The 27,963-nt window shown below is 47.0% G+C and overlaps 1 protein-coding gene across 1 annotated transcript; it reads right to left on the bottom strand.

The window, feature by feature from the left end:
• Positions 22–26,823, bottom strand: GTF3C2 (general transcription factor IIIC subunit 2). Its single transcript, XM_021087690.1, is given in 20 exon segments — positions 22–1,070; positions 1,370–1,477; positions 1,627–1,779; positions 2,082–2,210; positions 2,747–2,834; positions 3,012–3,173; positions 3,281–3,425; positions 5,651–5,780; positions 5,961–5,986; positions 7,046–7,154; positions 7,372–7,483; positions 7,663–7,890; positions 9,558–9,656; positions 9,807–9,884; positions 10,301–10,395; positions 12,861–13,146; positions 13,738–13,954; positions 13,957–14,040; positions 14,202–14,472; positions 26,181–26,823. Coding segments are annotated over 19 exon segments (2,715 nt in total). The 5' UTR covers positions 14,449–14,472; positions 26,181–26,823; the 3' UTR covers positions 22–851.

Raw genomic sequence — 27,963 nt, 5'->3', positions numbered from 1 at the left:
AATCATGACGTGTGAAAGAATGGTTAAAGTAACTGAAGATATTTAATCTAGAGAAGAAAAGGCTTGGGAAACACATGATAACTATTTTTAAATACTTAAAAGGGCAATCACAGGGAAGAGTGACTAGATTTCCTAATACCCATGGAAAAATTTATAAAGGTATACTCTTTGCCTTGATATAAAGGAGGATTTTAAAAACGTGACTGTCTGGGAGTGCTCAAGAAGAGTCGGATGACCAGTGACCGGGAATATTCCAGAAGCAGGCGCAAGTAAGATCTGAAACACTGTTCTGCTGGCAAGGTGTCTGTGGTGTTCCCCAGTTAAGCAAGTACTCTAAGCAGTTTCAGTCCAATAGGTAACCATCACCCCGTCACGGGCCTGTGTGCTGGGGACTCTAAAGAGGAGGCTGCGAAGGCAGTAACATTGGGTCCTAGGAATACAGCCAGACAGGAGCCTTCATGCAGATACCCTTTCCCGTTCTCCAAACACCCACTCACGTGTGGTCTCAAAAACACCCAGTACCTTTACTTAGCTTTCCTCACTTCACAACATGCTCAATATGAGCAATTTGACTCCCAAGCCTAGGTCAGGCCTGAGTGTTTCTCGTGAGTTGTAGTTTTAAGCTGAGGAGCCTCAAGAGTTTGTGGAGGAGAGCCCCCCTGCCCGCGGGGGGCCGTGATGACAGGCGAAGTCTGTGGAAGGAGAGGGATCTAAGGAGTCCCGGGGAGGCAGGTCTAAAGGTCCGGGCCTGGCAGCATCACTGTCCAGAAAGGCCCCAGTTCCCACGGCTGTGTGCATGAGGCCAACTGTTCTTGGCGGACTTCCTTCCGAGGGTCCTCTGGGGACCACCACTAGGGACTGGGCAGAAGGCGATGGCTGGCTGGAGGGAAGCCAGGCCTTTCAACAGAGGAGGCCGGCTGGAACATAGCACTGAAGTGGGCTTGGCTTTCAAGCTGCATACGATGGCCCAGTGGAGAGGTGAGTCCACGGACAAAATGGATCCGAACCAGCCCTGACTGCCCCCCAGAGACCAGCCATCCATAGGAGTCCAGGTTTGGGCTGAAACGTACCTGTGAAGAGAACAGAAAACAAAAGAGACGCTTGCAGTTGGTGCTTTGGGGTGAGTCCTCGCTGTAAGTGCAGAAAAATGGGCCACAGTCTGAAAGGACAGGACCGTGATGGGGTGAGAGTGGGGATGAAAAGACAACAAGTGAAGTACGCCCATCACGCTCAGGAGGATGGGGGTGCGGGAGCTGTTACCCCTCCTTTGCCACCTCCACTACCTGGTCATCTCCCACTTCACTGCTCACAGGCCCAAGGTGGGAGGAAATGAGACGAAGGATGGTGAAGATGAGGGACAAGTTCCTACCTTATGAATAGCTTCCAGCTGCAGCCTGTCCAGGTAGAGCTGTGTCTGCCCCTCGCCTTCCTGCATGCGCAGCATCGGTTCTCTGTGGAGCAGACCGTGGAACGAACTCTGGAGAGGAGAAGCGTAATAGCAGAGAAAGTGAGCAGCTTCTTAGTTCTGTATCTTTGAGCTAGAACTCTCTAGGATTCCCTACGATTCAAAGACTCAAGTTTTCTACTGTTTCTAATGCCGTCCCCATTCTCCTGGCTTTAATTTACCAAATCTGTGTCTTGAAAGAGCAAGTAATGATGGTTGACAGTTTCAGCATAAGTTCGAGCCTTGGGAGGGTTGGGGGTCCCAGACGAAGTGGAAGAGTGGTCTTGACCTTCAGGCCTGTCCTGATATGGCATCAGATCTGCTTTATATATAGGCTACAAAGGAGACAATAAGATTAGGCCCTCTTACACTGAAGACTGAATAAAAGTAAGAGAGAAAACTGGTTTGGTTAGGAGAAACTTAAAGGTGGAAGAAAGTCGTATATTTCAACCCAGTTCAGATGCACTAGGGTAGGGAAGATTACGCACAACTCTGCACTGAGAATTCTAGGGAGAAATCAGGGCTGGGAGACCTAGTACTAGTTTGTACTCTACTGCCAATTGGTAGCATTAATTTGCAAGGTCATGAGGATCAGGACCCAAGAGATGCTGCTGCTATTAAACATTCATATACTTACGAATCTTCGCTCTACAGGTCGCTTGACATTTATTGGGTTCAGTGCCATATCAGGCAATATAGCTGCAATGAGCTCCCCAGATATGTCTCCTGCAGCTATTGTCCCAAGCCAGTCGGACCCGGAAAGACTCTAATAGGAAAAGACAGATTTTTTTCATTGATTGATTGATTCATTCATTCATCTCTGTGAACTGGTAACAACTGCACAGTCTGAAGCGGGGAAGACACAGTCACACAAACAAATGCGGGTTTGTGTGATCACCCATACTCTCTCTCTTTTTTTTTTTTTTTGTCTTTTTAGGGCCACACCCGTAGCATATGCAGGTTCCCAGGCTAGGAATCAGAGCTGTAGCCACCGGCCTACGCCACAGCCACAGCAATGCCAGATCCAAATCGCATCTGCAAGCTACACTGTAGCTCATGGCAACGCTAGATCCCTCAGCCCACCAACCAAAGCCAAGGATTGAGCCCGCGTCCTCATGGATACCAGTCGGGTTCATTACAGCTGAGCTCCAATAGGAACTCCATCACCCATGTTCTTGATGATACAATTACCACACGCCTATCTTCTCCTTTGATCCAAACTACTGCCCCCTTCTGACCATGTCTAGGTGAGGAAAGGAACCACTGTCCTGTGTAATGAAGGTTTGGAAGAGAGTGGCTCACCCAGACAGTGCCTTTTCGAGGAGCAGTGAAGTAGGCCTTGAAACCAAGGTAACCAGCATCGATATAATGAATTCCACAGAGTCCATAACTTTAAGAAAAAGAGAAAATAAAACCTTCCTTTTTCAAGATTCATTTCTTCTCCCAGAATTCACACTCCCTCAGTGAAACAACCCTTAACGCTCATCTCCCCACAGTAATCTGACATAGTGCACCCCAACCCTTAGGGCCTGTCCCCAGAACTCCTCCTCTCTCCATCCTGCCGTACGAGGCATAACAGTTGTCCTGAGCCACGGTGACACCATTGTAGGGAAGCAGCCAGGCCAGTTCTGTACTCAAGAAGCGCTTGATAGAGTTGATTGGTTCATAAGGTCGTCGAAGGTCCCAGAATTTGATTTTCCGGTCGCTCCCTGCGGAAGCTAGGAAATGACTGTGCAAAGGTGGGAGAAGAGGGAGGAGATCACATCTGAACAAGTCTGGAAGAGTCAGCCAGTTCCAGTCTTCCCTTCCCACGTCCGCCACTCTCCTGCCCTATACCTGTTAGCCTTGCACCACTGGAGGGTACGCACAGCCTGGTCATGGGCCAGGAAACACTGGAAAGGGTAGAGCTTCAAGGAGCCGTCGGAGAGCCGGATCCGCTGCAGGGGGGAGTTCGTGGGAAGGTTCCAGAAAACCACCATGCCTGAGGTAGGGACAGAACATGAAGGTGTTAAGGCCGGGTTCTCTCTTCCTCGCTCTAGTTTCTTTCTCTGACTCCTTCTACCTGCAGCTCTGATCCCTTATGAAAGGCCATCGGGATGGTGATTAGCAGCCAACATTCTCTCCATGGGTCAGAGATTCAACCTGACATTTTTAGTTCCAATTCTCATCAACAAAAAGGTAATACCTTACTCTGGGGTCTGCACTTGAAGGATAGGCTGAATGCATCCAATACCCTCTACTCTTTACTAAATAAAGGTTAAAATATAAATATTTTAAAGTATAAACCCTCTAGGACAAGGGTTGGCAAACGACGGCCCATGGATGAAAAACAGCCTGTTGCGTGATTTGGTAAATACGGTGTGACTGGAATACAACCACACCCATTCATGTACCTAAGGTCTGTGGTGGTTCTCCCTTTACAACAGCAGGGTTGAATAGCTCCAACAATGGCCAAACAGCCCACAAGCATAAAATATTCACTATCTGAACCTTTACCAAGCTGTTTGCCAACTCTGCTCTAAGGCAAAAAGAAAAGGCAAGGAGCCAAAAGAAACAAAATGTAGAGGGACAGAAAACAGATAGACACAGAGAAACTAACACAGCTGATCCAAAACAAGCTGACCCCTGACCAGGCTGGCAGAGGACGAGGTAATCAAAAGGATAACTCTGATAAAAGTGAAAGATAAATTAAAGAACAGCAAGAATTTAATCAACAAAAGTTGGGGGAAAGATGTGAAGCTATAACCCCTTTTATATATAAACTCAAGAAATGTAGCACTTATGAGCCTTTCTTGAAAAAAACCTGACGGCGATTTACGGGCAAGCAATATAAGTAATTCAGCAGTGGATGGGGAGACTGAGATGAATGGACTGATGGAGAGACACAATCATATCAATACAGAGTTAAGATTAAGTAACTATGGGAGTTGCCTGGTGGTTCAGTGGGTTAAGGATCTCGCATCATTGCGAGATGTGGGTTTGATCACCCAGAACTTCTGCATGCTGCAGGTGTGGCCAAAAAAAAAAAAAAAAAAGATTAAGTAACTTTGGAAACTAAGATAGTGAAACAACGTTGAGTACCAAATACCTTCACAATGTAAGAATAATACCACCAAAAGAAATGCAATTAGAAGATGGTGAGAGGGACAACAGGAGGCAGTGTGAGAGTGCTAATTTCCTTGTCCCTCTAGCAGAAAGTCTATCCATATGTCTAAAAGTGAAATGATCATTTAAAACCACCACCAACCTGGGGAGTTCCTGAGGATATAGCACTTTCACCACCAGGACCAGGGATTCCTAGTCAGGGAACTGATACCCCGCCTTCAAGCCACTGCACTCCACCCCCTCCAAAAAAAAGCCAACCAACAACCTAATAATGCCAATTATTTAATTATATATATAATCATTATTTTTTTTTCCTTTTTTGGTACATGCAACACAGCATGCAGAAGTTCCTGGACCAGGAATCATACCTATGCCGTGGTGACACAGCAGTGACAATGCCAGGTCTTTAACCCACTGAGCTACCAAAGAATTCCTATTTTTTTCCCTTTTTAATCTTAGAATATATTACAGAACTAATATCTGTACAATGAATGAACATTTAATAGAAGCTTAGCTAATCAGTTTCACTTGCCTTTTTCTTTTATAAAATTAGATAATTAAATTTAATACCATTTAATTTAAAAGCTTCTAGAGTATGATACCTTCTAATCTTTTTATCTTTATACATGCACAGAGAACTGCATGAAATGATGTTCATCCACTTTTTTTTTTTTGGTCTTTTTGTCTTTTTATGGCCGTACCCATGGTATATAGAGGTTCCCAGGCTAGGGGTCAAATCGGAGCTGTAGCTGCCAGCCTATGCCACAGTCCCAGCAATGCGGATCCGAGCCATGTCTGCAACCCACACCACAGCTCACGGCAACACCAGATCCGTAACTCACTGAGTGAGGTTAGGGATCGAACCCGAGTCTTCATGGGTTTGTTAACCATTGAGGCATGACAGGGACTCCTGTTCGTCTACTTTTATTATTTTTTCTCCGAGTAGAAAAATTCTAGTGAATTTTTTTGGTATTTTTTTACATTGCATCAATATTTATAATCATATAATATTGAACACCAAACCAAAATGGAAACAACAACCAAAAGACAAGCATATATAAAGTTTAAAGAGCAACAGCTCTTCACATGTTGGTTTTTTACCATTATAGTATCCAGCAGCCAAGTGGTGGTGGGGCCGGGTGGGCATCCAGGCCAGGCTAAGGCACTGACCACACTCTGAGGGCTCTGAAGCTTGCATGGACCCCACCTGAAGGGTTGCCACACACTGGACCTGCAGGGACAGAAGAGACAAGACTAGGGTTCGGGATACTACTGTTGGGAATGAAGGCTCAAAGCAGAGTTTAACGCGGCGGGATGTGGAGACGTCAGAGGGGAGGGAGACTCACTGCGGAATCGGTAAGGGAGGCTCTCGAAGATGGAGCCTCGGCTAGGACAGCGCTTCCTCACTCACCTTATAGATGGCAGGCTTCATGGCATCTGTGAGGGAGGAAGAGCAGGTGCTGACGCTCTGTCCAGAGGCCTGAGGTCCCAACCAGGCCTTGCTCTTGGGTCAGCACCCCGCCCTTTCAATGACGCCCTTTCCCTCACGCGCCCCGCTTTCCGCCGGCAAATTGTCTGCCCCCGGATTCTTCTTTCCTCCTGTTCCACCTGGTCATGCCCTTCCTCCTATCAGCAAGGCCTCCCTTCCACTCTGCTTGCTTCCTCCAGAGTAGCTCCCTTGATTATGCTCCCCTCTCCTGCGCTGCCCATTGCTCTCCCCCTGCTGGGTCACTCTTACGTGCACACCTAAACATGCACCCTGGTCTCCTGTCTGAGCCAACCAAACCAACCAAAGCCTTTCTTTACCCCTCATCCACCTCCAGCCACCACCCTCATTTATACAACCCCCTTCACAGCCCAACTCCCTGCAAGAATTGTCTCTGCGTCTCTTTGCTCACTCCCTCGCTCCCCACTCCCTCCTGGGCCCACTCCTCCACCAGACCACCAAACACTGGATCCCTCAGGATCCAAACCGGGGTGCCCTCTTCTTTAAATGCTCAGTGCTGTTGAAAAACAAGTGAATCCAACAAATAGGAGCTGCCTTCCCCTGACCCTTGGCTCTTCAGCTCACCTTCAGCTCTATATCCTCTCCTCTTCACAACAAAGTGGGTATGTTTATGAGTATGTGTGGTGATGAGGGCAGGAGAGGCTGAGGACAGGGTCAGGGGAAGGGGAGGCACTAGCCTCCGTCTTCGGCAGCTCTTCCTGCAGCCAATTTACCACGGCAGCAGGAGGGGGAAGACCTCAGAGCACAGGAGAGCGGGAAGAGGGGGAGATACAGGGTGGGAGCACAGTGCTAAGCCTGCAACAGAGGACTGCACGCAGGCTGCCAAAGAGCCGTCAGGGACCACATGTGTGAAGTCAGAATGGGAGGTCTGATGGGTACGGCTTTTTACTAGAGAGACTGAGCCGGAGGAGTTTCAGGGGAGAGAGACAGGTCCTGCCAAGCTCTGGCCACAACTCCAGCAGCCCCATTCTCCCCACTGCACTACTCACCCGGAGGCTGCTGAGCCATCAGGGCTTCAGGATGGGGCAGACTGAAGAGCAGCACCTTTCCGTCTGAGCAGGCAAGAGCCAGGAGACCCAACCGGGGTAGGAGAGGAGCCTAGAGGGTGAGACCAGATCTGTGCTGAGGCTACAGGCTGCCTTTAGGCACCTCTCAGATATCTTTGAGGTTCTGGTCCCTGCAAATATGATATGGAGTTGCCTGAAAGAATCTACCCACCCCTTTCCAACCTCTCCTCCTCCTACTATGGCAAGACCCAGAGCCTATCTGTCCCGGCTCTGAGTCCCAGGGCCATTCCACAATCTCTGGGAGGTACCTTCCGAGGGGTGCCTGGAAGTTCCCATGCTCCACTGGGGCAGAACTTGAGGTCCCAGATGCAGCCGTGGTCACAAGCAATTCCATAGACAAAGTGGGCTCTGCTGCCAGCACTGAGGAGGGAGAGCAGGTAGGGAGAATGGGTAGGAAGGAGGGGCCTGGAGCTGCCAGAGTCTGGGCTCCCCTTGTGGCAACTCAGTCCAAGCACTCGCCCTGCCCTGTACCCTGCTCAGCCCCATCCTTTTCTCCTTCTCAACCACCCTCCCATGGCAATGTCCCAGCCCCACCTCACCAGCTTTCCTGCTGCAAAGTCCCAAGGCCCCACAGCTGGAGCAGCCCAGGCCCCGAATGAAGCTGGCTCATTGAGTGCGTCTCATTCATGTCAGGGCTGGAGAAAAGGGCCACATACTGCGAAGTTGCTGCCCCTTCAGGCACTGGGCACCAGTCCAGAGCCCAGAGCGGTCCCCCCGTGAAGAAGGACACATCCAAGCGCTCTGGGTGGGCTGTGATAGAGCTAAATCTGGAGAAAAGTCAAACATGAGATGAAGAAAAGAGTTAATAAAAAGTAGTAAGGATGTCAGTGGGTAAATGGATAAATAAACTGTGATACCACCAGACAATTCAATTATTTAGCATTAAAGAGAAATGTGCCATCAAGTCATGAAAAGACATGGAGGGAATTTAAATGCTTATTACTAAGCGAAAGAAGCTCATCTGAAAACAAACGCATATTACTAAGTGAGAGAAGCTCATCTGAAAAGACCACATACTGTATAATTCCAACTATATGGCGTTCTGGAAAAGGCAAAACTATGCAGACAATACCAAGATCAGTAGTAGTTCCCACTGTGGCACAACAGGTTAAGGATCCAGATCACCCCAGCTGTGGTATAGGTCGCAGCTGTGGCTTAAGTTCAATCCCTGGCCCAGGAACTTTCACGTGCCACAGGTGCAGCCAAAAAAAAAAATTCAGTAACAGCCAGAGGTTGTGGCTGGAAGAAGTGGGGGATGAATAGGCAGAACACAGAGTACTTTTAGGGTGGTGACGATACTCTGTGTGACACCCTAACAATGGATACATGACCACAGGCTTTTGCCCAAACCCACAGAATGTGAACCCAAAGGTAAGTGATGGACTTTGAGCGATTACGCTGTGTCAATGTAGGTTCCTCAAGTATCACAAATGTACCGTTCAGGTGACAGATGTTGATAATGGGGAAGGCTGTGCACATGGGGCAGGGAATATATGGGAAATCTCTGTACTCGCCTCTCAATTTTATTGTGAACCTAAAACTGCTCTAAAAAAAAAAATTGTCTTTAAGGAGTTCCCTTGTAGCACAGCAGGTTAGGGATCTGATATTGTCACTGCAGTGGCTTGGGTTGTTGCTATGATGTGGGTTCAATCCCTGTCCCAGGAACTTCCAAGTGTTCCAGGTATGGCCCAAAAAAAAAAAAAAAAAAAAAAATTGCCTTAAGGAGTTCCCGTTGTTGCACATTGGAAACGAATCTGACCAGGAAGCATGAGGTTGCAGGTTCAATCCCTGGCTTTGTTCAGTGGGTTAAGGATCTGGCATTACCACGAGCTATGGTGTAGGTCGAAGACCCAGCTCGGATCTGGCGTTGCTATGGTTCTGGTGTAGGCCAGCGGCTACAGCTCCGATTAGACCCCTAGCCTGGGAACCTCCATGTGCCGTGGGCACGGCCCTAAAAAGACAAAAGTAAATAAATAAATAAATAAAGTGGACAGGATGGTAGCACCACTCGGAACTAGTGTGAACAGACTTCAGCCCAAGCCAGAATATCAATCACAGTCTACAGGTCCTACACATCCTTTGTGTCTCTCCTTTCTAAAGTCTGTCCCGCTTTCTAGGCCCACCTCCAAAGACGACACGCCCTGCATTCTGCTCTACCACACTGCTCTCTCTAGGGCCAGTCTGTCCAAGTCTACCCAAGTAGAACTGACCTTGAAAACTGGTTTAACCTCCAACCTCCCTCTTCTCCTGCAGTGTGGCCAGTAGTGATAAGCACTGTGAATTGGAGGGGGTGGACAGATCTAGCCAGCTTGGCTACCCCTGGGACCAACTGGACCAGCATTAAGACAAGAACAGGGCCAATCTCTTATCCCCTGCGACATTCATTTTTCCTATTTCCCTTTCCCAGAATCAGAAAAAGCGATGTAATCTTCACCTGTTTATGCGGTAGAGTGTGCCATCTTCAGGAAGTCCTTCACGCTGCACAGAAAACAGCGGAGACTTCTCCTCCTGGGGTAGGTAGGGAGCCGCCTCACTAGGGGAAGGAAAAGGGAAGAGCCTGAATCTGGCAGATTTTCACCCATCCCGGGATCCCCATTATAAATCCAAAGTCCTCTGTTCACTCTTCCGCCACCCGTGGTGTCACCCCCTCCAGACTCTCAAGTAACAAATGGAGTCTACTTACAGTTCAGATAATAAGTGCCACTTCCAGGCTAAAGGAATCCATTCTGCAAACTCCCAGTATGAATGTTTCTGTTCTCGGCTGGAGGAACAGAGGAAGCATGAAGGAAGGAGGAGGGAAATTCTAGAGCAGTGCTGCCCAATAAAACTTTCTGGATAATGGAAGCAATCTATTATCTGTGCTAACACTCCAGCCAACAGCTGCAAGTAACTACTGCACACTTGAAATGTAGCTAGTGCAACTGAGCAACTGTGCTTTTAATTATATTTAACTAATTTAATATTAAATGTAAATGACCTCATGCAGCTAGTGGCTACCACATCAGACAGCACAGCTCTAGGGCCCCTGCCTTTGGAGCAGTGCCTTATTTAGAATGTCTTCACAGTGTTCTGCCCTGTGGGCGCCTCCCCTCCTTCCCACGGCCCCCCTTCTAGATGGTCCTTTCCATTCCACCTCCTTTCATCCCCGGCACCCCCTGCCCGTCCCCTAAGCCTCACAGGTCCTTGGTGAGATGCAGGCACTTCCAAACAGGAGCCATGATGTGGTTTGGTAAGCCGTTAGGAGCCACTCCCCGGCACTGTGGCTTCTGCTTCTGAGGATCAAATGCAAGAAAGTGTCAGGGAGAGAATTTTCTAGGCTGGAGAAAGTCCCAGGGAGGCAGCTTTCCTAGATTTTACTTCTCTTGGCACTACCTCACTAAATTTTTCCCCATCAGCACCTTAAAAGATTTGTATCTCAATTGTTACAATGACTTCTACGCCTTCGGCTTATTATCCTTCAAAACTGCAAAACCTGTTATCTACTTGCTGCTGGTCTTCTTTGGCGTGTCCTCGGAACTTGATTCAGAGGACTTCCCTTTGCTCCTGGAAACTCCTGCCCTAAGGCGTAGTCTCTCCCCACCCCTCCCACCTCTCTAGTGTTCCTTCCCAGGCTCTCCCTCCTCCGATAGGCTTGGTCAGTGATGGCAATTCCCAGAGTCCCTCTGTCTACTCCACCTGTACTCCCGAGAATCTCATCCCAGGTCTCACGGCTTTGACCAACATTTTTATGCTTACCAACGTTGCATCTTAGTAAACATATACTTTACTCAGTTTCGACTTTCCTACAAACTCTAGACTCATGCAGTGTGGTGCTGAGCTATATTAGAGCCTGATGCAAAAGGAAATGTTGATAATATAATTCCTGACTTTATTTAAAATAGTGATATTTTTGGAGTTCCTGCAGTGGCACAGCAAGCTTAAGGATCTGTCGCTGTCTCTGCAGTTCGATCCCTGGCCTGGCACAGTAGTTAAGGATGTGGTGTTGCCACAGCTATGGCATAGGTTGCAGCTGCAGCTCAGATCTGATCCCTGGACTAGGAACTTCTATATGTCTCAAGTGCAGCCAAAAAAAAAAAAAAATTGTGATATTTTCTTCATTATATATTTGTTGTATTAATTTTGATTTTTAAAATGTTATATCAATATATTTATCTCGTGGAGTTCCTGTGGTGGCTTAGTGGTTAACAAACCTGGCTGGCATCCATGAGGACGCGGGTTCAGTCCCTGGCCTCGCTCAGTGGGTTAAGGATCCGGTGTTCTGTGGCTGTGGGGTAGGCTGGTGGCTACAGGTCCAATTCAACCCCTAGCCTGGAACTCCATATGCCATGGGTGTGGCCCTAAAAAGACAAAATACATACACCTATCTTGATTACTGAGGGTTTTGGTGTGCCCTTAAATGCTGCACTTGGGAAAAGTAAGGCACTGGTCCCATATATATGACTAGCAACCAGATGTCCCAGACAGACAGCCCATGACCCGCCGGCACCTCTGACTCAGCATACCAGCAAGTAAAATCATCCCCTCGCCTGCCCACCTTCACCCCTCCTGCAGCCAGCAGTCTGCCTGTGTTCCCAAGCTCAGCATATGAGAGCACCGTCTCAGCTCAACACCTACTCCCTTCTTTCTTCAACTCCCAAGCGGTGTTAAATTCTCATCTATCTCTTGTATCTGCCCCCCCCCCGCACCCCCACCATCTTCTCTTCCTTCACCGCCTAATTTAGACCCTTACTACCTCTCACCTGGAGAATCAAAGCTGTCTTCTACTGTCACCTGCAAATTACCTGTTTTTCTGTTTGGGATGACAAAATTTTGGAATGGATAGCGGTAATGGTTGCCCTACACTGTGAATGCACTAAACGTCACTGAGTTATACATTTTAAAATGGTAAACCTGAGTTCCCGTTGTGGCTCAGTGGTTAACGAATCCAACTAGGAACCATGACGTTGTGGGTTCAATCCCTGGCCTTGCTCAGTGGGTAAGGGATTCGGCGTTGCCATAAGCTGTGGTGTAGGTCACAGATGCGGCTCGGATCTGGGTTGCTGTGGCTGTGGTGTAGGCCGGTGGCTACAGCTCCGATTAGACCCCTAGCCTGGGAACCTCCATATGCAGCAGGAGCAGCCCTAGAAAACAGACTAAATAAATAAATAAATTAAATTAAATGGTAAACTTTATGTTATATGTCTATTTTACCTTAACGACACACATACACACACCCACACCCACACACCCTTTGTTGGCTCCTACCAATTTTAGCCCTTTCATCCCTTCTAGTTTAATCTTCCCCACCACTTTACCCCAGGCCCTAAGCTGCAGCCATAACCAATTTCTGGGGAAAGCATCCTCTCTGGCAAACTTCTCTTCCTTTTAGGACCTAGCTCAACTACACCTTCTGTGTGAGGTCTAAGCAGTTAATCATCCTTCCTCTCTACACCGAAAGCACACTGTTCACGCCTAGTGCAGCACTCTTGACGCTGTGAGCTCTGTGATGCAGGACCTTGTATCATTCATGTTTGTGTTTCCTCACACAGAGTAGAGGCTCAGTATGTCAACAATTAATCTCATTTACTTACACCCTCAGTTTCCACAATCTCAACTGTGTTTGAAGTGGCTCCTTTCTTCTTTTACCTGTCCTGGCATCCTAGTGACTAGGCCAGAGCGTTCCTGCTGAGCCCCCTGCTGACCCCCTGCTAAGTCTACCAATGATTTCCCCATTCACGTTCTTGTCTGTTCAGGTTACCCCTGCAGTGGATCCTCGTGGGGTGCTTCGGGGCACTGCGGGCTCAGGGTCAGACGAGCTCTCGCTTGGGGCCTCACTTTCTTCTCCATTTTCCGCCTCCACCTGGAGAATGAAATCTTCATCCTGTGCCGTGTCATCCTCTTCTTTTCCACTGTGACAGGCTGCCTGCTGCTGGCTTTTCTTCGGTTTGGTGGGGCTGTCCACCTTGGGGCTCTCAGGACAAGACACTGGAGCAGGCAGGGTTGTTGAGAGCTCTTCAGCCAGCTCCTGAAGATACAGGAGCGCCCTGTGCGATAAAGCAGATTCAGAGCCATACTCACAGACACGTAACTGAGAGCCCACGTAGCCCAACACTGGACTGACTCATATCTCGCTGGACCCTCCCAGTGACCTGGGAAGCAGCTATTAATTTCCCCTCCCCCTTTGACAGATGAGGAAACAGAAATCCAGGGAAGTTAAGCGATTTGGCCTAGATGATCCAGACCACATAAGTGGAGTCTGAACCCAGGTCTTCTGACTCCAAGTCCAAAGCACGTCTCACTGTACCAAAGATCACTGAGGGCAAGGGGAAAGGACAGAGGGCACAAATATACTGACATACACTGGGCTTTAATCAAACTCTAATGGAGACTTGGAGGAATTGTGGAAAATGTGATGAGATACAAGGCACAGAAAGGGACCTCGTAAACAGGAACAGATAAAAGCTGCTGTGGCAAGAGCTAAAAGATTGCTCAGGTTCCTAGAACCCAGACACCAGGTGTATGCCTGACACCACACCCCGGTCTGCTCAGCTCTCCAACATCTGCTCCACCCTGATCCCTTCACCCCAGCCACCCGCCTCAATCCCCAATCCCCAGCTGTGTCCCACAATTCTTACACTTGGGCAGCCCTTCGGCGGGGCCGTTCCCCAGGAGGGGGCCTCTTTGGAGGCGGAGACTTTGGCTGATCCAGGTCTTTTGACAACTTCAGCAGTAGCAGGTCTGCCTTGGACTTTCGACTTCGTTTCTTAGGCATGGGGGTAGACAGAGGGTTGGGCTCATCCAAGAGACCAGGAACCAGAGGGGCTGATGGAGGATTAGGCGGCTGGGGCCTTGGGGGCCTCTCCGTGGCCTCCCACCTCTCTTCTGGCCAGGCTGTGAGGCCCTAGGCTTTGGGATGTTTGACATCTCTGAAGAAAGATCTGTGGAGAAGATTATGGGTCATGAGATGGGACCAGAGCGCAAACCTCTTGGAACAGTTTACACCAGACCCAGGTTTGTAAGGTCCTATGAGCTCAACCTGCTCTCATTCATCTTAAGCTGAGCAGGGGGAGATAAAAAGCTGAAAGGTCAAGGGACATACCTTGCTGTTCCACTCTGGAGAGGCTTTCCTGTTCTGGAGGGAGCCTCCTCTCATCAAGAGAATCCTCAAATCCAGGCAAAGGGGTCGGTAATGACATCTCGATGGAAGCCTCCACACTTCTTGTCTCTGAAGAGGCCTTGACATCAAGCTGGTCTAGCATGTCTTGCCGAGGAGAGTCTACCACAGTCATGTTCCCCACGGGGCCGGCCTCCCCCAGGGCAACGCAGCCGACCCCGTAGGTATCCATCAGCGCCCCTTAAAATGGCTGCCCCTGTGTACGGAGACAGACAAATGAGTAGAGGGTAAAAGCTACTTGCCCTGGCTCAGATTCTTCTACTCTCCTATCTTTCCTCACAGCCATCCCCCACCCAAGCTCCCTGATCACTCATTCATTCAACAATAATTACTAGGCATCTTCTCTATGTCAGGCACTATTCTAGGAACTGTAAATATGACCATAAACAAAACTGACAAGGTCCTTGCCCTCATGAAACTTACATGCTAATGGAGCCGACAACGAACAAACAACAATAAAGCTACAATTTATTAAATGCTCACTATGTGCCAGGTACCGTACTAGGTTCTTTACTTACATGATTTACTATAATAAAGCTCATAAGGTTTCTTCAAAGGATATTGAAGTGAATGAACAATTACTAATTCCTCTCCCTGAAACCCAATGAATCACCCTCTCCTTCTCAAAAAAAAAAAAAAAAAAAAGGAAGAGATAAAGAGAAAAGAAAAAGAGAGAAAAAAAATAAATCATCTTTTATGAATTTAGGGAAAGGCCACAAGTTTCTAAAATAGGAAACAAGGAATAGCTGCCGTCAGACACTATAAAGTTTAGTGCAAATTGAGAGGAGGACAGAATGACTAGAGTTGTTAATGTCCATCTTTGCGAATATTAGTCAAGGAACAGATTTATTTAAGAATAAGTAAAACAAGGAGTTCCCGTCATGGCTCAGTGGTTAACGAATCTGACTAGGAACCATGAGGTTATGGGTTCGATCCCTGGCCTGGCTCAGTGGGTTAAGTATCCGGCGTTGCTGTGAGCTGTGGTGCAGGTCACAGACACAGCTCAGATCCCGAGTTGCTGTGGCTCTGGTGTAGGCCGGTGGCTACAGCTCCAATTAGACCCTTAGCCTGGGAACCTCCATATGCCATGGGAGGGGCCCTAGAAAACGCAAAAAGGCAAAAAAAAAAAAAAAAAAAAAGAATAAGTAAAACAATTCTCTTGTATCCTGCTAGCAATCTTTCAGCTGGATGAGGGAGGTGATAGGCTGTGAGACAATTAAGGGACATCCTACTACAATAAGAGACCATTTTCAAGTTTCCTGGTGGCTCGGTGGGTTAAGGATCTGGCAGTTGTCACTGCTATGGCTTGGTTGCTGCTGTGGCATGGTTCAATCCCTGAACCTCTGAGTGCCATTTCCACATTGAAGAATGGACTAAAAAATGGTCATCAATCTTCATTTTCTTCAAACCCAGGAAATCAACTGTGCAACTTTGAACCACGGGCCAAAGTAAACTGACAGAGATAAACAAATATTGACTACCAAACCAAAAACCTGAGTACCATAAAAACTCTACAAAAGCCCTGTTTTGGGCCAGAATAACCTACTTGTCTGACAAAAGGGGAGAAATAGCTCAGATCCCAGGAAGAACCTCTCCCACAGGTCCATATACATCTTAAGGATGAAGAATTCATCAACCTCAATGGAAAAGCATGCTAATACAAATACCACAAAAAATATCATACAAATTAAAGTTCCTGTTATAATTAAATTATGAACTATATAATAGTCAACCCTCTAAGTCAGGTGCTAAAGATACACTAAAACATCATGTGTCAAAGATACAATGTAACAAAGCCAAAACAAGTAGAGGTCAATGAGAATCCACCTACACTGCTCTTTGGTAAATAGCAAGCCCTGAGAGAACTGCTCCATTCAAAGTTAGTAATAAGCAGAAACAAGCAAATAGAACCCATACACAGACACTACAGAAGGAGTAAAAAGGACACAAACAAACAAAAAAAGATGAAAAGTACCCTTTCAAAGAAAGTCTCCACAAAACAAGAAATTTTCCAACAAAAGCTTCTTCCATACTTTTAAAAAAGCCAGAGACTGGAATCCAAGAAATAAGAGCTCAAAGAAGAGATAAATGATGGCGAGGTAAAAAATGAGCTGGCGGTCATAAGGAGAGAAACTGAGTAAAAGAATACAATCAGGGAGTTCCCATTGTGGCTCAGCAGTAAGGAACCCGACTAGTATCCATGAGGACTCGACTTCAATCCCTGGCCTCGCTCGGTGGGTTAGGGATCCAGCATTGAGGTGAGCTGTGGTGTAGGATGGAGACACAGCTTGGATCCCAAGTTGCTGTAGCTGTGGCGTAGGCCTGCAGCTGCAGCTCCGATTTGACCCATAGCCTGGGAACCTCCCTATGCTGCGGGTGCAGCCCTAAAAAACAAAATAACAATAATAGATAATAATTACATATATGTATAATGTCAAAGAAATAAAACCAGAGACTAAAATGTTGAAACTATGCTACTGAAAAGAGAATCAGTGATATGAAAGATGTTTGAGAAAAACCACATAGATTGCAAAGAGATAAAAATGATTAGTGATGAAGTTCCCATTGTGGCTCAGTGGAAATGAATCTGATTAGCATCTATGAGGACACAGTTTCAATCCCTGGCCTTTTGCTCAGTGGGTTAAAGATTCAGCATTGCCATGAGCTGTGGTGCAGGTCACAGATGCAGCTTGGATCCCAAGTTGCTATGGCTGTGGGGTAGGCAGGCAGCTACAGCTCCAATTCGACCCCTTGCCCAGGAACTCCCATATGCCTAGGGTTTGGCCCTAAAAAAATAAGGACACGAATGATCTCATTTCCAGTACAGAAAGTTTCTAGACTTTGAAAACAAACCTAAGGTTACCAAAGGGTGGTGGGGAGGGATGGACTGGGTGCTTGCGATTGGCATATGCACACTGTGGTATGCAATGACTGGCCAATGGGGACCTGCTGTATGACGCAGGGAACTCTATCCTATATTCTGTGATAATCTATATGGGAAAAGAATCTGAATCACTTTGCTGTACTACAGAAACTATCACATTATAGGAGTTCCCATCATGGCACAGTGGAAACCAATCCAACTAGGAACCATGAGGTTACAGGTTTGATCCTTGGCCTCGCTCAGTGGGTTAAGGGTCTGGTGTTGCTGTGAGCTGTGGTGTAGGTCACAGACATGGCTCAGATCTGGCGTGGCTGTGGTGTAGGCTAGCAGCTATGGCTCCAATTGGACCCCTAGCCTGGGACCTCCCTATGTCGCGGGTGCAGCCCTAAAAAGACCAAAAGACAAAAAAAAAAAAAAAAAGAAAGAAACTATCATATTATAAATCAACTATATGTTGATAAAACTTTAAATAATGAAAAAAAAAATTTTAATACACAGGCCAATATAAGCAAAAAAAAAAAAAAAAAGGAGTTTCAATGGTAATAGTGAAACCGAATTCAGGGGGAAAAAGTATTAAATGGGAAAAAAGGAGCACTTTATAATGAATAAAACTTCAAATCATATAAAAGACATAAATGGTATGAACCTTTGACATTAAATAACAGCATCAAAATGTATAAAGCAAAATCTTCAGAAAATACAATGGAGTTCCGTCGTGGCGCAGTGGTTAACGAATCGACTAGGAACCATGAGGTTGCGGGTTCGGTCCCTGCCTTGCTCAGTGGGTTAACGATCCGGCGTTGCCGTGAGCTGTGTGTAGGTTGCAGACGCGCTGGATCCGCATTGCTGTGGCTCTGGCGTAGGCCGGTGGCTATAGCTCCGATTCAACCACTAGCCTGGGAACCTCCATATGACGCGGGAGCGGCCCAAGAAATAGCAACAACAACATCAACAAAAAAGACAAAAGACAAAAAAAAAAAAAAAAGAAAATACAAGAATTACCTTTTTTTTTTTTTCGGCTGTGCCCAAGGATAGAACCTGCACCACCAGAGACCTGAGCCACAGCAATGACAATGCTGGCTCCCTAATCCAAGGAACCACCAGAGAACTCCTAAGAACTACTTTTTAAAATCACTAACAGATCATGTAGATAAAGACAGAGAAGATGTGAATAAAATGATGGTTGACCTCTATATTGGTCAAAGTTCAGTTGCACAGAATGGAATCCTCTCTCTCCAGTTCAACCCAAACGGGATTTATTTTGGGGTATTAAATGGTTCACATCAGTGGTTCTCTAGTGTGGTCCCAGTGATGCATCAGCATCACTTAGAAATTTGTTAGATACAAATCTCCTGACCTATCCCAGACCTACTGAATCAGAAACTGTGGGATGGGGCCAGCATTTCACGTTATAACAAGCCTTTCAGGCGATTCTGAAGCACACTCAGGTTTGAGAAGGGCCTCCACAGAGGATCACTGGAAGGGTTGGGGGAAAAAATTTAGAAACAAGTGTCTGTCAAATTGAGAAGTTGCTTACAATTGATTCTTGATCTTTGACCAAGATCAAGTGAGAAGTTATTTACAGCTGCTGGTTCAAGAACCGCAGTCTCCTAAATCAAGGGGGGAGCCACCTGTTCAATCAAGAAGCCCCTGCCAGAGTTCTCCTGTGGTGGAGCGGGTTAAGGATCCCGCATTGTCACTGCAGTGGCTTGAGTCACTACTATGGTGCTTCCATCCCTGGCCCGGGAACTTCTACATGCCATGGGCGCTACCAAAAAAACAAAACAAAACAAAAGCCCCTGCCATAGGTGATGCCTCCATATAAATAAGCTGCCTCTACAATAATCAGAAAGTAAAAAACTGGAGTTCCCGTCGTGGCGCAGTGGTTAACGAATCTGACTAGGAACCATGAGGTTCAGGTTCGGTCCCTGCCCTTGCTCAGTGGGTTAACGATCCGGCGTTGCCGTGAGCTGTGGTGTAGGTTGCAGATGCAGCTCGGATTCTGCGTTGCTGTGGCTCTGGCGTAGGCCGGTGGCTACAGCTCCGATTCAACCCCTAGCCTGGGAACCTCCATATGCGCGGGAGCGGCCCAAAAATAGCAACAACAACAACCACAAAAAGACAAAAAAAAAAAAAGACAAAAAAAAAAAAGTAAAAAACTGAGGAATACTCTTCTCTGGCTCCTGGATCCAGAACCCTATCACTACCACCATCTGCACTAGCCTGTCTCTCTCTAAACTCAGGCCCAAATTTGAGTTCTTCAAGAGCACATTTGACTGGCAAGCCCTAAATAATATTCAGAATCTTGAATGAAAAAATCACAGAAAATGAGGAGTTCCTGGCTCAGTAGTTAATGAATCTGACTAGGAACCACGAGGTTTCGGGTTCGATCCCTGGCCTCTCTCAGTGGGTTAAGGATCTGGTGTTGCCATGAGATATGGTATAGGTCGAAGACTAGGCTTGGATCCCGCGTTGCTGTGGTTCTGGTTGCTGTGGTTGTGGCGTAGGCCAGTGGCTACAGATCCAATTAGACCCCTAGCCTGGGAACATCCATATGCCCCAGGTTCAGCCCTAGAAGACAAAAAAAAAAAAAAAAAAAAAAAATACAGAAAATGAAATTTCCAGCTTTCCAGGCTCTCAAGTAGACGCTGCCCATTTTCTCATATCCCACTTATCCCAGACAGAAAGTAGGATCAGTGTCTTCTCAAATCCTCTCTGGTGCCCTTTTTTTGGGCCATGCAATGATGTGGGATCTCAGTTCTCAGACCAGGGCTTGAACTCAGGCCAGCAGCAGTGAAAGCACCAAGTCTAACCACTAGACCACCAGAGAATTCCTCCAGTGCCACTTCTTGACCAACAGGCCTCCCTAGCTTGTGTAAACCTTGTTCTTTGAAGCTCCTAACATTCAGCTATTCCCTCCACTGCCACACCCTGGATTTGTCAGCAAAGAAAACCTTTTAACTGGAGTTCCTGATAGTCTAGTGGTTAGGACTGAGGTTCACTGCTGCTGGCCCCAATTCAAGCCCTGGTCTGGGAACTGAGATCCTACACCAAGCTGCTATATGCTGCAGCCAAAAAAAGCTTTCTGACTTCTGAAATCACAAAGACATCCACTGTCTGATCACAGCCTCCCGTCGTTACAGCTAAACTGCTCAACTACTATCAAGTATTTTCAGCCATATTAATTCACTACCCACTCATCTCTCCAACTTCTCATCTGTTAGCCACATCCCACCTAGCTTAGAATCCTTTTTTTAAAAATCAGACTCTTGTTCATATTATGAACTTCCTTTCTTTTTGTCTTTTTGTTCCATGGGCCTGGCAAAATTCAAGCCCTGGATGAACCAACCACCCATCCTATCCCTGAGTGCAGCTAAGCTGTTGAGCACCAGCAATGACACTTTCTCTCTAGTCGATCCTCTAAGTTCTCAGCAGATGACTTAGCCTCAGATTTCTGTAACAAAAGCCAAACACCATACTTCAATTTCTTGTCAAGTAACCTAACACTCTCTACCTCTGAGCCCTCATCCACCTTCTAGGGCCAAAGGTTCCCCTTGTATTCTAGCCCCATGCCCCCTCCTGCACCCCCCCCCAAAGAAACTGGAATTGTTTATGCTTTTCCTTTCCACTGGTTCCTTCCAAATAGGATTTAAATGTTTTTAATTCTCACCTTAACACAAATGCAACTATCCCTCAACCCACATTCCCTCTCCAACTAACATCCTCCTCTCCCTCAGTCCACTGTTAAGAGTTGTCTGCCTTTGACATGTTTTAATTATCTTGCTTCGTCCTAACTAGGATATTGCTCCCAACTCGTCTCTGAAGCTAAAGTGATCAATAACTGTGTCAATTAGTCCAATGGAGACACTCAGTCTCATTTAACTTGACCTCTCAGCAGCACCAAGGCTACTTACCCCTGGTTTCCTGAAACACTCTCTTTTTTTTTTTTTTTTTGGCCATGTGGGCAGCATGTAGAAGTTCCTGGGCCAGGAATGGAACCTGAGACACAGCAGCAATCCAAGCTGTTGCAGTGTTGCTGGATCCCTAACTTGCTGAGCCACAAGGACACCCCTTGAAACATTCTCTTTTCCTGAGAAGTAATTCAAGGGCAGTAACATTCCAGATTTTACAAAATTTCCTCAGTCTTTCACAGTTGTCTCACACCTATTTGGCAGCTTTTTTGCTTGTTTACAAACTCATGACCTTTGTCTTTCTAAAGTATTCAATTTAGTTTGCCCTTTTCTTTTTTAGAATTGTTTTTAAAAACATCTAGTTGACACAAAACAGTTATAAACATGTGTAGGATATAAAAAAAAAATAATACATCTGTGCCTCTGCTATTTCAACTTAGTTTTAATAGAAACTAACTTTTTTTTTTTTTTTTTGGTCTTTTTGCCTTTTCTAGGGCGCTCCTGAGGCATACAGAGGTTCCCAGGCTAGGGGTCTAATTGGAGTGGTAGCCACCGGCCTACACCATAGCCACGTGGGATCCAAGCCGAATCTGTGACCTACACCACAGCTCACAGCAATGCCAGATCCTTAACCCACTGAGCAAGGCCAGGGATCGAACCCGCAACCTCATGGTTCCTAGTCGGATTTGTTAACCACTGAGCCACAAGGGGAACCCCCAGAAACTAACTCTTAACATACTTAAATTTCCTTAAAATTTAAATATGTATCACAATTATATAATGACAAATCAACTGACACAAAAAATGTGAGGAATCAATGCAAACATTCAGTTCAACTAGTGGAAATGAGGAATATCAGTTAACAAAGAGAGCTAGTTAAATGGGGATTAGTTAGGAGCAATCCTGGGAATTCCTTTTGTGGTGCAACTGGACCCCTAGCCTGGGAACCTCCATATGCCCTGAGTGCAGCCCTAAAAAAGACAAAAAAAAAAAAGAGAACTTCTTTATGTCTTAAAGATTTTTCCATATCAGTAAACATATATCTATCTCATTCTTCTTAGTTACTATATGGTATTCCATAGGATTATAGATATTTCCCATTTAATGGACAAGTGGGTTACAATACTATTACAAATAATACTGCAAGGAATATTCTAGTATAGATCTCTTAATGAAAAATTCTTCTTCTAGAATAATTGTCTGAAGTGTAATTACTGTACTGGGTTAAAGGATATAGACATTTCAAAATTTATTAGATATTGTCAAAGAGCTCACCAAAATGAAAATCAATTTATACCCCCACTAACTGTAAAAACGGATATATCCATTTTAGCACACCCTTGTCAATCTTTCATTTTTGCCAATCTGATGGGTGCAAGAATTCTTCTCTGTTGTTTTTACTTGCACTGTCCCAATAACAATTGAGGTTAGCAATTTTACATGTTGGATATCTATACCTTTTTATAAACTGCCTATGCATATAATTTGCCCATATTTCCATAGGACAAATTAATCATTTCCTTATTGATCTGTGGAGTTATGCTATTTATGTAACAAATATTTTCTCTACCTTTTCAAAACTTAGTTTCTTGCTAAATGAAGTTTTTTGGTTTTTTTTTTTTTCCTTCTTTTATGGCTACACCTGTGGCACATGGAAGTTCCCGGGCTATGGACTAAGTTCTCGCCACAGCTGCAACCTACGTTACAACTGGGCCAACAGCAACATCAGGCAAGGGATCAAACTGGCACCTCAGCAGCGACCTGAGCTGCTGCAGTCAGATTTTTAACCCACTGTGCCACAGTGGGAACTCCTGAAGTTTAAACTCCATGACGTTTAAATTTCATGAGTTAAATTTCTTAATCTTCTATTTTATGGCTTCTGTTTATCTTGTGAAGGGTTTTGTTGTTGTTTTTTGCCACACCCACAGCATGTGAAAGTTCCTAGGCCAGGGATCAAACCCATGCTGCAGTTGAGGCCTATGCCACAGCTTCGGGGGTGGCAACTCGGATTCTTAACCTGTTGTGCAGCAAGGGAACTGTTTTGTGTTTTAAAAAGGCATTTCCAGGAGTCCCCGTCGTGTCACAGTGGTAACGAATCCGACTAGGAAACATGAGGTTGCGGGTTCGATCCCTGGCCTTGCCCAGTGGGTTAAGGATCTAGCATTGCTGTGAGCTGTGGTGTAGGTTGCAGAGGCAGCTCGGATCCCGCATTGCTGTGGCTCTGGTGTAGGCCTGTGGCTACAGCTCTGATTAGACCCCTAGCCTGGGAACCTCCATATGCTGCGGGAACGGCCCTAGAAAAGGCAAAAAGACCAAAAGAAAAAAAAGGCATTTCCTGGGAGTTCATGTTGTGGTTCAGTGGTAATGAATATGACTAGTATCCATGAGGATGTGGGTTAAACACCCAGCATTGCTGTGAGCTGTGTGGTGTAGGTCACAGACAGGGCTCAGATCTGGTGTGGCTGTGGCTGTGGCATAGAACCCAGCAGCTGCAGCTACGATTTGACCCCTAGCCTGGGAACTTCCATATGCTGCAAATTTGGCCTAAAAAAAGAAAGAAGTGGGGGGCATTTTCTGGAATTCCCTGGTGACCTACCAGTTAAGGATTCAGTCCCTGGACTAGGAACTTCCAAATGCCATGGGCATGGCCAAAAAAAGAAAAAAAAAAAAGCATCTCCTATCCCACTGTTAAAACCATGTTCTCTTTTATTTTCTTCTAGTGAATTTTTTTAGTTTTGGATCTTATATTTAGCTCTTTAGCCCATCTAGAATTTTCGTATAAATACATATCTTCCTGAAAGTGTCATAAGATAGGGATCTTGTCTACCTGATTCACTATAGTATCCAGAATCTGGTACATGGTAAGTGCCATAATTAACCTGTTGATTGAATGACTAACTTCTCTATGAAGATTTATTTCTCATAAAAGGCAGCAGGGAGGTCGTTAATTTCCATTTACGTTTTCACTACACAAATTTTGGACACAAAAATGTTTAGTAAATCTGCTTTTTTTTTTTTTTTTCTTTTTGCCATTTCTTGGGCCGCTCCCTCGGCATATGGAGGTTCCCAGGCTAGGGGTTGAATTGGAGCTGTAGACACCGGCCTACGCCAGAGCCACAGCAACGCAGAATCCGAGCTGCGTCTGCAACCTACACCACAGCTCACGGCAACGCCGGATCGTTAACCCACTGAGCAAGGGCAGGGATCGAACCTGCAACCTCGTGGTTCCCAGTCAGATTCGTTAACCACTGCGCCACCACGGGAACTCCAAAAATGTTTAGTAAATCTGTACTAGAGTTTATAAAAGTTTACATCTGCATCCCAGCTTGTGTGGTTCACATGCTGCTCCCAGGCTGCCAGCCTGACTTCCCCGGCCAAAGAAAATGATGAGATAACACTGTTCTCAAGTATCGAAGCACTTTATGCACAGACATTGTTTGGGCTAATACATTATCTCCCAAAGTGTTCCTATGGTGCAATTGGTGGTATGGAGGATGACTTATGTGATACAAAATAAAATGATTTTCTTGACTAATTGTGTTTTTATTTTTATGCCTTTTTTTTTTTTAAAGGGCCATACCCTGTGGCACATGGAAGTTCTCAGAGCTACAGCTGCCAGCCTACACCACAGCCACAGCAATGTAGGATCTGAGCTGCATCTGTGACCTACACCACATCTCATGGCAACTCGGGATCCCTGACCCACTGGGCAAGGTCAGGGATCGAACCCACATCCTCGTGGATCCTAGCTGGGTTTGATAACCGCCGAAGCCACGAAAGGAACTCCCAACTAATTGCGTTTTTATTTTAACTTGTTAAAAAAACTATCACTAGTCAGGAGTTCCCGTAGTGGCTCAGAGGTTAATGAACCCAACTGGCATCCATGAGGACGCAGGTTGGATCCCTGGCCTTGCTCAGTAGGTTAAGGATCTGGTGTTGCCCTGAGCTGTGGTGTAAGTCCTGGCCAGGACTCAGATCCAGTATTGCTGTGGCTGTGGTGCAGGCCTACAGCTACAACTCCGACTGAACCCCTAGCCTGGGAATCTCCATATGCCAGCATTGTGGCCCTAAAAAGACAAAACTATCACTAGTCCATGAAACCCATGGTTTCCATGGTTTCATCTACATTGCTTAGATCAAGACTAAACCACTTAAAATTAAAGAAAAAAGGGAGGGGGCGGGGAGCCGCGTCTGGGGCGTGTGGAAGTTGCCCTGCCAGAGAAGAACCCCCGGCCAGAGCAGCGACCTGAGAAACTGCAGTGACAACGCTGAGCCACAAGGGAACTCCAAAATTAAATCAATTTAAAGAAAATTATTAAGAAAAGAATACTAAAGGAATATTAAGAAAATAATACTGCAGTTGATAAGAAGGAATGGCAAAAAGAGAGGAAGGCACAATAATGACTTCAGTGTGTAACAACCTGCCGCTGGAGCCAAGAGGCTTGGCCATACCCTACACCCCTCTAACAAAGTGAGTTACCATAGGTGAAGAAGCTGAAGTCACCACCTTCTCCCTTCCCAACAGAAAGCCAACTTGCCTCGGGATAAAAGGACAAAACAGGGAAACATAACTGGCCCCTGGCTGCGCCAATGGGGTTGCAGCGCGCGGGGCACAACCCCCAGGGTTAGAAGAGCCTCACTGAGGAAGAGCCGGCCACAGAATGAGAAGACTGACCCGCTACCGCCACTACCACCTCGCCTGCCGTTCCTCAGTCCTGGGCGAGGGTGTAGCTTTCACCACCAGTCTGTTCGGGAAGCGAGCCCCGAGTTTTCCTAAGTCTGGGTAAGAACTACAATAGGTTCGCAGAGTCCGAGGGTCGCAATGTAGGCAGCACAGAGTCGGGACACAGGATGCAGTGTTACGGACACCAAGTGAGGAAAGAAGGCAAGACCCGAGGAAAGCAGAGACGGGGGGATGCACGGTTGCCACTATGGGTTAGGAGGTGGGGAGCACGACGGTTTCCGTAGGAGCCCAGGGGCTAGAGGTCGCAATGCTGTGCAGAGAGGGAAAAGCGGAGCGGGGAGTTGGTTCCCAATACCTTAGCGCTACCAAAAAAGAAGGAGGAAGAGTAATCGTGGGGCCCCGCACACTCCCTGCGGTTCACTCACCCTCGCCAAAGTCCTTCCGGAAGTCCAAGTTCGAAGATGGCGCCGCCTGTCTGGTCGCCGTTTTATGACGAAATCTGATAGCTACTCTTCACTGACGTCCCCCCAGGGCACAAGGTAAACACGTGGGCTTGGTCGGGAGTTTGTGCCCTAGGACGTTTTCTATTAGACTATGTATTCCATAATGCAGCGCGGCGAGCGTCCCCGAGCCCTCTCCGAGCGGGCGCAGCTCCCGAGGACCGGCGGCAAAGGGGACGCTGCACGGCCTTATGGGAATTGCAGTGTCCGGAAGGGAAATCTGACGCCTGCGCGGTGAGGATCGCCGGGCCCCCGCGGTTCCCACGCGGCCTCTACCCGAGCCTCCGGAGTGCGGGTCCCCAGGTCTGGGCGTAGCTCCCGAGCGCTGAATCCTGGCTTTCTGTTGTGACCACCGAGCGTGAGGCGGACAGAGCCGGGCGGATGTGAGAGTCTCCCGGCCACCGCGGCGCGGTCCGAGCTGAAGACAGACTGGGAGACAAAGGAATCCTTGCCTCGGGCCGCGGGAGAATGACTCTGGCTTCCGTCACAGGGCAGCCCCCAGCAGATCCAGCCACTAGTGAACCGAAACACAATGAAAGGGGGCTTGGAGGAGTTCCCGCTGTGCTGCCGCAGCTGCGGCTTAGGTCGCAGCTGTGGCTTGGATTCGATCCCTGGCTGGGGAACTTCCATATGCCAGCGGATGTGGCCAAAAAAAGGCGGGGGGGAGGGAGAAGAAAGAAAGAAAGGGGCTTGGAAAAAGCAGAGGGAAGGAAAGGAGCAGCAGTAGAAAAGGGTGGGGTGGGGACGCTGCACTCCCTCCCTGGGAGGTGGGATGCGGGTGCAGAAAGAATGTAACAAACGTCTGCCCTTTCCTGAGGCACTTAAAGCTGTTTACCTGTTTTTAATTATCATGGCCGCACCCGCGGCATATGGAAGTTCCCCAAGCCAGAGATTGAATCTAGGCCACAGCTGCGACCTATGCTGCAGCTGTATCAGCGCGAGATCCTTTAACCCATCGCCAGGGGCCTGCCTCTTTGCCGCCTCAGAGCCGCTGTGGTCGTATTCTTAACCCACTGCAGCACAGCGGAACTCCTTAGAGCTGTTTAAATCTCACAAGATTCCAGATACTGAGTAGGGGAGTTCAGGATATATAAATACAGACGGGAAGGGGTGGAGTACACAAATCTTTATCTTCCCAGATAATCTCACCCTTGGCTACACAAAACATTTAAGAAAAGGACCGGCCGAACTAGAAAAGATTTAAAAGGTAGAGAAGGGACAGCGGGTTAAGGATCTGGCCTTGCTGTGAGCTGTCTGTAGATCGCAGACTCAGCTAGGATCCCTCCTAGCTGTGGCTGTGGTGTAGGCGGGCAGCTGTAGCTCCCATTCCAGCCCTAGCCTGGAAACCTCACTCAGTATGCTGCCTGTGGAGCCCTAAAAAGACAAAAAACAAACAAAAACTAGGGCAGGAAGTTCCCTGGTGGTCTAGTGATTAGGATTCCACGCTTTCAACCTTTGTGGCCTTGGTTCAATGCCCGGTCTTGAAGCTGAGATCCCCACATTAAGCTGCTGCATGCTCTGGCCAAAAAGATAGACTGAAAGCTGGCGAGAGGACTGCTCATCCCGTTTGCCTTAAGGGCCTAAAGACAAGCTAAGGCTTAGGACCCTCTCCTTTGTGAGAGTGCAAAACTGAGTACAGTTGAGGCTGCTATTCTCTCAATACTTTGGATAGACAGCTCTCAGCTTCAAGCGTTTACCTCTGTAATGA

The sequence above is a fragment of the Sus scrofa genome, chromosome 3 (assembly GCF_000003025.6).
Source record: "Sus scrofa isolate TJ Tabasco breed Duroc chromosome 3, Sscrofa11.1, whole genome shotgun sequence".
Taxonomy (NCBI): domain Eukaryota; kingdom Metazoa; phylum Chordata; class Mammalia; order Artiodactyla; family Suidae; genus Sus; species Sus scrofa.
This window is presented reverse-complemented; position numbering and strand designations above follow the sequence as displayed.